Source organism: Symsagittifera roscoffensis, chromosome 4, assembly GCF_963678635.1.
Source record: "Symsagittifera roscoffensis chromosome 4, txSymRosc1.1, whole genome shotgun sequence".
NCBI lineage: Eukaryota > Metazoa > Xenacoelomorpha > Acoela > Convolutidae > Symsagittifera > Symsagittifera roscoffensis.
In genome coordinates, this window is record NC_087065.1 from 10,089,324 (window position 1) to 10,102,069 (window position 12,746).

The 12,746-nt window shown below is 34.4% G+C and overlaps 1 protein-coding gene across 1 annotated transcript; it reads right to left on the minus strand.

Moving 5' to 3' along the window:
• Positions 1–555: 555 nt before the first annotated feature.
• Positions 556–2,962, minus strand: LOC134844235 (neuropeptide receptor npr-1-like). Its single transcript, XM_063860821.1, has one exon. It carries the CDS (start codon positions 2,490–2,492, stop codon positions 1,287–1,289), a length of 1,206 nt encoding a protein of 401 aa, XP_063716891.1. The 5' UTR covers positions 2,493–2,962; the 3' UTR covers positions 556–1,286.
• Between the last annotated feature and the right edge of the window lie 9,784 nt (positions 2,963–12,746).

Sequence of the window (12,746 nt, forward strand, 5' to 3'; positions counted from 1 at the left end):
CTAATTTTTCCAATCAACTTTACTGCAGTTTTAACGTTAGCTCGACGTTATTGCCTCTCATTATTCCCGCAAGTTTCAGCCTACTTTTTTGCCGTTCAAAACAAAAAAAAAACAGGAAAATGGAAGAAAAACTGGAACAGAAAAAAATATATTTTTGAAATTCAAAAAACAATCAGTGGCTCAAAAGTATAACCGAGCTTCTGAAAGAATCACGGTAATGAAACATACCCTGCTAATCCCGGGTAATAAAGAGGTTAGCTTTAATCTACAAAAATTTATATATATATCTGTATTCAGCATGTAATAGGTTAAAAAATAGAAACGTTTTCATCCTTAATCTGAGTTTAAATTATCTTTTATTGATATCATCCAAGGTAAAACCTGAGTATGTTTAATCTTTTTTGATCTTTTGGAATTTAGCTCAGATTAGTTTTTATTCTTTCTTATTTTAAGAGATAAGAGACGACGGCCCTGAATTATCTTTAGAAAAACATTCGCTGCTTTTTTTAGAAAACAAATAATCTCTATCAAGATTTAATTAGATTTTCTTAGCAAAATAACATCAAACAAGAAACACTGAAGTAACTTCTTGAAATCTAGATGACACAAAACATTTTATTTAATCATGATACTAATTCAATTTAATTTGTATGACTAAATTATGGCTCTCAAATGATTGTTCTGGGACTTTCTGCGGATCTTGTTAGGGAATAGGGGTTTCCTTACAAGGTACAAAAATCGTATATGCTTAATTTTCAATTCTTGGTAGGGAGAAAAATGCAACATTCGTTCGTTAAAATGCACCATAGAGGAAAAAATAGTTAACAAGATCCTTTTGAGCTGACTTATCAAAGATATGACATTCTGTAGTACAATTTATTACAAAATAAACCTCACCAACAATGCACTTTTATTGCTGTTTATTCATTCAGTAATAAACCCTGTGTATTGAATACCCACGTAACTCAAATCAAATAAACTAATTAATTACAGTCATTTTGTTTTAGTATAATTTTTTGACAAAACATTTTATTTTATGGTAAGAATGGACATATAGCACAAAATGATAATTTGTTAGCATTGTTTTTCAATTTTGACGGTTGTTTTATCGGTAGTTAATTAGAATGTTCGGAATGTTCAGAATGTTCTGGAATGTTTTTGAGCTGCACACGTTATGACCTTTTTAGCCAAAGAACCTTCTTCGGACTTCACTTTTGAAGTAGCTGCTCACCCAAAATTGAATGAATAAGGGTTGATCACGAAGTTTCAGAATGTTTTAGAATGTTCTAGAATGTATTTGAGCTGCACAAGTTATGACCTTTGCAGCCAAAGAACCTTCTTTGCACTTCACTTTTGAAGTAGCTGTTGACCCAGAAATGAATGAAAGGGTTGATCACGAAGTTGAGCAGATACAGGGTCTGAGTTATAGTTCTGATCAAGTCGAATTGTCCATTATCGAGCAGGGCAAAAGTGTCAATCACATGAACGATTATGTCAGGTGTCATAAGTGTGACGTAAGCGATGGTCACAGTTACCAGGGTCGTGGTCAACTTTCCGTCTCGATGAACTCTGATGCTTTGTTTAGGAGTCGCCCCTAGATCTTTTGATGACTTCACTTTTTCGCCCTTGTCCGTCCCCGAACTGCATCCCTGGGTCAAAACACAAATTGAAACGACAGCTGTCATTTTTTCCTTGTCAGCTGCGTTGTTGTAGAATTTCACAGCCCCTGATGTCATCGCCGGAAATGACGTCAGCTTGCGCATCCTTCTAGAACGTTCTTTCATGCTGCAGAAAATCTTAGGATACACGTATATCATGGTAGCAGCGTTAACCAGCAGCATTAGAGTGCGAATTAGAACCCAGAGTAGCTTCAATATATCGATATCTGGAGTGTCGTAGATGACTTCGTTACACGGACAGGGCAGCATGTCGCCGGATCGAAACTTGACACACATAAGTAGTCCCAAAGGACAGTTGAGAACTGACACGAGGATGCAAAACAGCAGAATTAGCACCGTTTTTTCGTCAGCAAAAACAGTTCTATACGAGTGGGGGTTGCAAACTGCGAAGTACCGATTGATACACACGATTAGTGTGAGAACGGCCGAAGCAGTGTTCACGGTATCAAACGCGAAATTCCCCGCCGAGCAAAACCAGAAGCAATTCTTAGGGAAAAGATAATCTTTAGAGCCAGTAAAAAATATAGAAAACAGACACATAAGTGTGTCTAGAACAGCCATTGTAACGATGAAAACTTCACTTGGTGATTTTTCTCGTCGGCCTTTGTAAATGATGACGACAAGAATGTTGCCGATTATTCCGATGCAAGCAATTGTCCATTGAAGGGGTAACAGAATAGCCGAAGGGTCAATTTTATCAAGAGAGGAAAAGTCAATATCACTAAAAGTTGTGAAATTGGAAGCATTTGAAGACCCTCTGTCAAGATAATCGTAATCTGAGGAGTTGGAGTGATCAGGAATTGGACAAGACATTCTCGAAAAATTTAATCAACTTATTCGAAACTAGCAGCGTCAAATCTCAGGTAAACTGAAAAGAAAGCACGAATTAGAATTGAAAACTTGAGTTATATAACTTCAAAGATAATAGTGCTTTTGAAGCTATAAAAAATATGTTTCGGTCAGATCATTTTTTTGAAATGGTGAAGTTGAAAAGGTTTGTAAATCAAGCACAAAAAGTTATGACCATGACCTGTAAAGTGAACAGTAAGTGGGAGAATGTAAGTTATTTGCCAATTGAATCACATGTGTCGTCAACTTGTTCGCCGTGAAAAGTTTGAGTCAATTTGACTAAGTTGTTCAACTAAGAGCGGTTGCTTTAGTTTTTTTTCTTCTATAAATTTTCGGTATGAATGATTGAGATATAGCCTGATTTTTGATTTAGAACTTGAAATAACTGAAAAAAGGTAGCTTCGAATTGCGAATTGGTATAAAAAGTAATTACTTCTACGGTTAGCTTCGGAGGTTTTGATTGGTTACAAAGACATTTTTTTTTAAATATAAACGAAATGCGCTGGGAATTGCAGTAGAAAAACACCTAAAATTAGATTGGTTAATTTTCTTTAGTGCCAACACAGATACGCCATTACAAAAAAAGTCATCAATCAAAAAACGATTCTTTAACAAGAACCTTTTCTCTGACTTGAGAAGTTTTACTAAGGTTATAAAAAATAGAACAAAAAAGGCAAAAAAGTTACTCTTCCTTCTGTTGAGTTTTCAATGACATTATATAAAAATTTCCCGATAATGGATAATATTCCGATAAGAAAACTCCAACTCTTGTTTATTCAATAAAAAAAGCAAAGAACATTCTGCCGAGAAAAGACACAATTGTATTACGAAAATGAAATCTTCAAAAAAAATATGATGAATTAATTACCATAGAATTGTGTGGAAGGAATTATAGTATTGCGTCGGCCTAAAAGTTCAAAATAGCTTATAGAAAAAAATGTCCTAAGAAAGTTCATTTGAGGGCATTGGTAACATTCAGGCCTTTACCCTGACATACTAGGAGCAGACTTGTTGTGATCTTATGCTGAAAAAGAATTACTTTTTACTGATCTTCTCACGACGATTATATCATTGTTGAAAATATATTTTGGCAAATCAAATCAACCTTAGACGTTTAAACGACGCTTTTTTCTGTCAAGCAATCAGTTGATTGCTTGACAGAAAAAAGCGTCGTTTAAACGTCTAAGGTTGATTTGATTTGCCAAAATATATTTTCAACAATGATATAATCGTCGTGAGAAGATCAGTAAAAAGTAATTCTTTTTCAGCATAAGATCACAACAAGTGTTCCTCAAAAACACCAAACAGAACAATGTTTGTGTTCATCTTGAACTGAATAAAAACAGTTTTAGAACTTAACTTTAAAACGGTTATTGACTCCCATTAAAAAAAAAACTTTATGGCAAAGTAAATTTTGGGCAAAACAACTTCTTTCGAGGGTAAAAAATCAACAACTCATAATTTTATCCTAAAACCAGGGGCAGATTTAGGGGTGGGGAAGGTTCGCCATTTTTCCTCAGGGATTCGACACCCCCTGCCTTCTCAAAGGTTCAGTTTTTGGCTATCCAGTTTTGGCTGACTGTCCCTAAAATTTTTATAAAGGCGCCTTTGCGCCAATATCTACTAATTGCGCCAATATATACTAAAGGGGAGAGCGCGCCGAAAATAACGCGAATTTTTGATCAAATTTTTTTCGAAAAGTGCCTAAAAACGCCTTTTGTGGCCTGTTTTTTTTAATTGACTGAGGCGCAGAAAACTTTGTCAGAATAGGGTCTTTATAGGGATTTGGAAGAGCTCAGAAAATCAATCTGGATGATCTAAAAAATTCGCCCCACTTGAGAAAATCCTAATTCCGCCCGTGCCTAAAATTACTATCGGATTCAAAAATTCAGAAACCTACCTTACAGTTTATAAGAAAAGCAAATTTGCAAAAACCTGGCCGAAATTAAATTCTTCTTTTACGAGCTCAGGATGTTAGATCCCACTTTCGAACAAAGTGAGAATACACAACCTCGGGGTCGTGAGGCGAAAATTCGTATCAGGCGACAATTTGTAACAGGCTACAATTCGTAACAAGCGACAATTTGTAACATTAATTTAAGAGGCAAACACTAATTTATGCGCACTATTCTTCTCGCTTGTTACGAATTGTCGCCTGTTACGAATTGTCGCCTGTAACGAATTGTCGCCTGCTACGAATTGTCGCCTGATACGAATTGTCGCCCGGGCAGGTTTTTGTTCAGACAAGTTTCATGACACTCTTTGCTTTTTCGAGAGATCGATGCTTGAGGCGTTAAGCTAATTGGTCCTAATACATTTTTTCAAAAATCAGTTTTTTGCAGTTATTTTACTCTTCTACTGTAGCCCATTTAAATACGTAAACTGATCTAGAATGGGTTAAAAGGCGCTTTACGTTCGAAAAAATATATGATTTTGCCTAAAAAAATAATGTAAATGAATTTAAACGGATTTTTGCAAGACAGTGATTCAATTCAAAGTCATCGAAGTCAACAAAATTGATTCAATTCAACTAATCGTTTTTTTCCCAAAAAGCTAGGCAAGTTTTTGTATTCATGAAAATCTCCATCGGATACACAGAAAGCGAGAGTCACTCGAGACAAGACAAGTCTTTCATCACAGACTACTGCGTTCAAAGGATTACCTTTCAAGTTATCATATCAAAGGGTTTCATTGATAAAAAACGTTGCGAAATTTCTCCAAATGTCCTTTTCATTATCATCGGCCCAGGTTCAAATTTGTTAGGCATTTAACGTATCATTGGAAAACTCAAACTAAGAAAGTTCTTATTTGGTGCAGAAAACTTACTTATTAACTATACTCATTTTAAAATCAATCATTAAAGTGAAAAATCAACTAAAAAGCGTACGTTAGCATTTAGTTTCAACTATACTTTATTTTTTGATATTCCAGAAAGTCTAAATGTAATCTGTATCTAAATCTATTTGAAAGGAATTTACAAAAAATGAGAAAAAAAACTGATTTAATTCCTCTTATAACAACTTAAACCAATTTTTTGTATCGAAATTTTTTTTATAAAAATCAAAAAAATGGCAAAAAATGACTCAAAATAATCAAATTTGATTGAAACTGATTTTTGAGCTGAATTTTTGAATCAAAAATAATCGATTTTAAATTAAATCAAATTCTTTTTGGGGTTTGGTGGTGAAGTGGTAACACCTCCGCCTCTAAATCGAAAGGTCGGATGGTCGAAGCCCACCATGATCCGTGCTCGTTGCTTGATAACACAGCCCGAAAAATAGCTGGATAACACAGCCCAAAAGACCAAAAAAATTTCATGTATTTCTGAAGCAGTGCACAACTGCGGTTCTTCGTGAAGAGCTGTACAGCTCGTAAGCTGTTCCTTTCCTTCGTGGAGTAAATTAAGGTTAGGTCTGTGCTCTATTATATGTATGAAATCGATTGCAATCTGTTTCATGTCAGTACGGGTCATTTTAAAATTTCTTCTATTTTTGAAACCAATTAAACTGAAGGCTTGTTCAGCGATGCAAACTGCGTGCTCATCATCTCACTAAAAGATTTAACTGTTCCCTTAATTTAAACAACAATGACATCTAAGTGCATTGATTAAATTTTTTCAGATAATAAATTGTAGTAAGAGGTTCTGAATTGAAGTCCAACGTTGGCAAGTGAGAAAATGCCGCAAAGCATTATTGCTACTAAAACTGATACGAGAAAAATTTCTAAATTATCTCAACAACTGACATTGCTTTTACTTACCGTTTAATTAGCTTTAAATTGGATCATAATTTTTCCTTTAGCAATGCAGGGGAGCAAATAACAAATATGGAGGCAGGTCTAAGAAAAAAATAGACAAAAAGCTGAAAAAGGGAACGCGCGCCCACCGGCAAACGATTGCGAAAAAGGTTCAATTTTTATTTCAGGAAATGGAAACTTTGCGTTAACCGTCTGCTCTGGGATACTTTCTGCTCTTGGACCATCATGCTCAAGGCTAAAATTAAAATAATGTTCAATTAAGTTTAAAATACTGTTGGAATGATAGAAAAATGATATATTCGTTGTCTCGAATTCCGACTAATCAGAATTTCAGAAGAATAACTATAGAAATTTTTTCTATTTTAGTGCTATATGTCCCAGGCCCCAAAGGTTGCTGCTAGCGGCAGAAATTAGCAGAATTGGCACAATTTGGCTTATCGAGCAGATTATTTTATAGAGCAGCAGATAGAGCAGAAATTAAATCATACGGCAGAAGTTATCGATTTTTCTCCAAATCTTTTCAAAATTCTGAAATGAATGCTGAAATTCTATAGCAGGTTTCAGCCAGCAGCAATTCCTTTGGGACTGGCTATGAACATCTTAACGTAAGGAAATTTACCAATTTCAATCGCAATATTTTTTTCAAACAGGACATTGACGAGTGGCGAATGATTGCTCTGCTGCACTTAAAACTGACACGAGAAAAATAGTGAGTGGGAATGATTCTTAGACTAGAATGCCCTGTTGGATACATATAAATTTTGCTTCAAAAACGCGAAATACTGCATCGTGTTTTCCGATTTGGCGTCAAAATTAGAACAGTTATCTACTGAGTCTTGTAAAAGTATAAACTATTTCGTTTTTTTTTTCGGTTGGAGTAGTCTCTCGGCTAATATATTAAGCTAAGTTTTACTCTGGGGATCGGTCTTATCAAAAAAGTTCCCAGAACAGAAAAAACTCAAGTGCAGAGTAAACAAAATCTGATTGGTTCATAAGAAAAGACTGAGCAACTGTAAATGCATCTAGAACAATTCACAATTTTTGCCGGAACTAATCGCTCATCCTTTTGTGCACTTACAAGATTCATCTTCAGGAGTAAAAAACCTCAAACAAGTTTTTTTTTGTAAAACCAAGCGGCCATGCCTTAGCGATTGTTCGATTCCATATGAGTAGTTTTTTAAAACTATCATTCAAAGTAAAGTTTGAGCGGTTGAAAATTGAACTTCTTCTGTTAATTAGACCATTCTGCTCTTGTAACCATTCTGATCTTGGATCATTCCCCTCCGCAAAACAAGATATAAAAAAACTAATAAAAGCATAGTAGTAAAGAAAAAGTATGTGAATGTCTTAATCAAATATTCAGCAGCATGGGTACCTCAAAGCAAAAGAGAAAGCGAAAAAAAATTAACGCTGCAGAACAACTCTAAAGTTGTAATAACGACCAAAAATTAGCTACATGTCCCTAACTCCTCCTGTAACATCTAGTAAAAACTATTTCCCTCCCAATTAAAACAATTTTTTTAAATGATAGTTATTGAAGTGTAAGCTTTTACAGTAAATTGACTGTTTGTAGAAGTGCTGTCTGACAATTTTTTATTGTAATGAGGCCACAAGTGCCCGGATAAAGCACACGGCGCACAAATTAACTTGAAATGGGTGGAAAATCTTATTTTTATCCAAATATTGCAGACATGACGCAAAGGATTCTGTTTTCACATATTGTTTAGGAAAAGAGGTAAAAATAAGAGCGATTAATTTTTTTCACTATTTCTGCCTATTAAATCTTTTTGTATAGCAAAATTTATTACAATCGCTTTCCAGTTTTTTTCCGATAAATCGTACTCTGTAAATGAAAAAATTTCGCGGCACAGTTATCAATCTAAATTATTTTGAGACTAATTTTTTTTAACACGTAAATTTTATCAATTTTTTGTTTTGAATTTTTTTTCGAAAGGCATACTTTAGAAGAATTATCCAAACAGTTTTCCAAGGATAAAATTGAATAAATGAAAATTTTCCGAAATTGATTTTTATCTGTTGTTACAGTGTAAAAACACATTCAGAGTGCTTATAAAATTTTTTGGTCTTTTGGTAAAGTAATGTTATATTAGAACTTAAGGTTGAAAATTTTTTTAAAATTTCAAAATTTTTTCCTTGCTTTAATCCTTTGAAGTCATTAATACAACTGAACTGAGATGAATTATACGGTCTAGTTGATACAATATTTGTCCAAATATTTTCACTTTCCATTTAATATAGTGCAGATTTTCGAAAAATTTATTTTTTTTAAAGTTTTAGTTTTTATTTAACCAAAGAGTACATGATGATGTTAAAGGGCAGTCAGATCATTCAGAATTATGCACTGTTGCAAGCAATTTTGCCAGATTATGTTTTGTAATCAATTACAATAGTATTACTTTATATCCATTAGTTGGTACAAAAGAGCTGCGTTTCATTTTGTTTTGTTTTGTTAGAAAATTATACTCAAATTTAGCTTCTTTAAAACGAGTAGAATGAATTAGCTGACCATACAAAAAACAAAAGCATTTAAATGACTGTTTTGAAGCAGTTTCCGTATCTGTGAGTCTTCTGTATGCAAACTTGCAAATTGTTTGTGATAATTTCACAAATGGGATAATCACTTGAATATCAACCCCCCCCCCATAATTGCCTCAATAATGACCTGAGAACTAAATGACCATTTTCTCATGGGTATTTTTATCGAAAAAAAGTTTTGAAATTTGATGTTTATTTTTTTGGTCATTTAAACTAATTTTTTAATCTCATACTAACTACTACAGAGACTCAAAAACAAGTTTTGAATAGCTTACTGCTTTTCTAGAAAAAAATTGACATTTCAAACCCAGGTTGAAGACCGACCGTTAATTATCGCCTTCTCTGTAGTATCTCAGTGATCGCTTTTTTCCAGCGTTGATTCGTGTATAATTCAGAATTTATGGCACAGCTAAACCTGCGATATTTCAGAGCTATTTCAGTAATGATTACGTAGAAAATCAGTGCTATATTTTTAGAAATTTTAACTCATTCTAGTAGCTTTCAAATGAAAGTTTTAGATGGTAAGCTCTTTACATTGATAATATCTACAAACCTGAAGGTTGCTGGATCGAACCCCGGTAGTTCAATAATTTTGCATTTGGATAGGTTTTTTTTATCGCTATATTCTGCTGAAAATTAGCCACTTTAGCAATAATCTATCTATCGATGAAACTTTCTATTGCGGCAATGAACATCGATAATTCGTTATTTTCACATTTTGGCCCTAATTTTTAATGTGAGCTCATCCCAGGAAGATTTTGACACTCTAAAACAATATAATTATATATGTCGGCTTAAAAATCTCCATCAGAAAGTTTAAGAATCGTGTAGCCAAACACATTCTCCTATACTAATGCTGAGAGGGGTGAATAGATTGTCAATGTCAGAAACTCCCGAGAAAGCCGTCTTACATTGGCTTTTTTTGTGTTTCCGTATCCCGTTTAGAACAAATTTTTTTTTATAAAAATCTTTAGTTCTTACTTATTTTGTAAGAAGTTAGAAGTTCTTTGCCCCTGCCAACCCCACCGCTAAATTTATTTAACTAGGAGAGTTATAGAAGAAAAATCATTTTTTTTTGGATTTTTTTTGTTCGAAACGTTTACATTATAGCAACAACATTAATTTTTTACCTGCAAAAAATTGAGGAAAAATTTCTACAAATGATTTCATCTGTTAAAACGTTAAAAAGCCTATTCAAAGTGTTTAAGTGATTTTTTTCGAAATTTGGAAAGAAATTTCTGTTTAAAATCTTTTCTTATATAACATTATAAAACAATATAAAAGTGTTGTAAAATAGCGCAATCTACATATAGAAAAATCCTAAGTTAGGGGAATTTTTTCTAAGTATTATTGCGGGATACATTGCGTTTTGACTGGTTTAATTTTAATGCGATACTAAGCTTTTCATCTAAGTTGTTCGCAAACTGATTTAAACTCAACATGTTTGAAAAACAAAAAAGGCTGAAAACATGGATCAATAAGATATATAATTCTAAAGTTCCAACTATTTGCATAATTAATTTACGTTAAAAAGTAAAACAGATAGCTATTTTCACAGCAACTGAAAAGTTTCTTTTTCGGTTGTTAAAAAGGTGGCAAAAATATATTCAAATCAAGTTTAGACTAATGCTTGAATTGACGACGCAGAGCAAATTGGTACTGCTTGAGCATTAGTATAGCAAAACCATACTCCGCGAAAAACATTCGGAGTGACAGTATCCTAATTACGGCAAACAACAGGTTTTGGAGTAAAATTAATCACAAAAAAAAACAAGTTTCAGTTGCAAAATTAGATGGATAGTTTGATGCAGAACGTTTTTTTTCGGAATTAAAGGTGAAACTGAATTGACCAATTTTATTCAATCACTTCGTTGCTGTAGGGCCGGGGTTGGGTTGGGCTCGGCCGTCTCCAAATCAAAAAAAGTCGCGGCATCCACCGGCCGAAGCCACAAGTCTGCAGAGATAAGTAGAAAGGAGTTTTAGTGAAATTAGAAAAAGTGGCAAATAGTGCGGGGAGCAAGGTAGCAAATTGGTTATAGATCGTAAAGGGAACATCTATTCGGGAAGGTTAAGTAATACAAACCGGCTATAGCCCGAACGGTGTTGGAAGAACTTTTATTTGTTGCTTCATAGGAGCGATTGCACTGCTCATTTTCGGATTGAGCGATAGATGTGACTTAAGAGAGAGTGGCATTGGCAAGGATCCTGATGCGTGTGGTTAAGTCTTAAAAACGCTCAATTTTTTCAAGAATAGAGGAGCAGACTTCTTTCCAGTTATTACGATATTCGAGAGGTTTTTCTTTGAATTAGTAGTTAGATAAATTCAGTGATCTTCGAAAGCACTTCAGAGTAGACGGTTTTAAATGGTGAGGGGAAGGGATGACTGTGGACAAAACTGCTAATAGGAAAATTAGGAGGGGATAAAAAACTTATAAACTGAGAGAGTGTGGTGATTTTGACATTTAATTGGAGTGTTAATTTTGTGAGTGAACAATGGAACTTAAAAGATTTTTTTTATGGAGCGTTGTGTCAAGAATTAAATCTACATGTGTGAGATGAAAAGTTATGTCGAAAATCTCTGAGGTGAATTTCAAAATTTAGCAGTGCAGTAGTGATAGAGTGAAGCGGGCGGAAATTATATTTATGGTAAGCATTTGGTAGTTCTTTGGCTTAAATGAAAAAAAAAAGCCTCTCTAAAGGTTCAGTTGCTGCGTAAAAAAGTGTTGTTGGCCTGTATGACGCTTAAGTTTGTACCTGGTTCAGGCAGAGTTTTGTTTTTCGAGCTTTTCCATATTTGAGTGATTAAATTCTCGGACCGCGAGTTTTGGAAAAAGGAGCGCTTCAAGCATAGAGGACCGAAATGTTTCAAGTGGATACAAGATGTGCCATTCGGACCGAGTGCTTGGACAAAATTTCGATTCGCGATGGCTTACGTAGTCTCTTTTAGAGGAAAACTAGAGTTAATTGAAAAAGAGAGCTCTTCATTTTCTGCCTAATTTGAACGAAGTAGCTTGTTTGAAGTGTGGGTCTTAGAAATGGTGGACTGCTTTAATAAAAGTTTTAGTAATTCTAAAACGTAACGGATGGATTTCGATCGAGTCAAAAATGTTTGAGTGTTTACACATCAAAGGCCGGAAACCGTTTTGGGAGTGTATCAATTGCCAGAACTTTCTGGTGCCAATGCAATAATCACAGATCTAGAAGAATTGACGTATTTTGTGTTTGTTATGCAGTTTTTCGTATAAATAGTCAGATTTGAAAGAGATACGGTTTAGGGCGAATGAACTGGCGAGAGGAGATATGGCATTGTGCTTACCTGGGGATTCAGTCCCTCAAAAACCTCTCACATGTGGCCATAGTAAAGGGGTTGCTTTTTCAAAGAGGCCCGATTTAATCTCCTTGGTGAAGATTTTTAAGTCAGTGTTCAAAAAGAGTTTAAAATGTATTCTGGGTTAATTTTCATCATTTAGTGGCGCAAAAGTCTGTGGTGTTAATTATTACTGAGAATCTGAGGAATTTAATCTTCTTCAATGTTGAAGATCCATAGGCTTGAGTTTTGGTTTCCATACCGTACTACAAGTGCGTCGCAAGGTTCTAGCATAGAGAATGCGACGCTGAATTATTGGGAGGACAACTGGATCTGGGTGTTATAAGAGTAGGTGTACTGGCTACCACTTAGATACACATAGTTTCTAGTTTTCTCGCTCTATTACTCTATTTAAGTTTTAAGTCTTTTTTTTGTGTTTTAGGTCTTTGAAACTGCTAACAGTAAGCCAGTAATTGAAGCTTCTGTGAGAGCTTCGATTCTGTTTTCTTAGTGTAGCTTCTGGAAAGACCGCAACATTTTTCAATTACGCAAGAGGCTACGCAAGGGACGCAATTGGACTAAAAAGATTCTGATCTGTA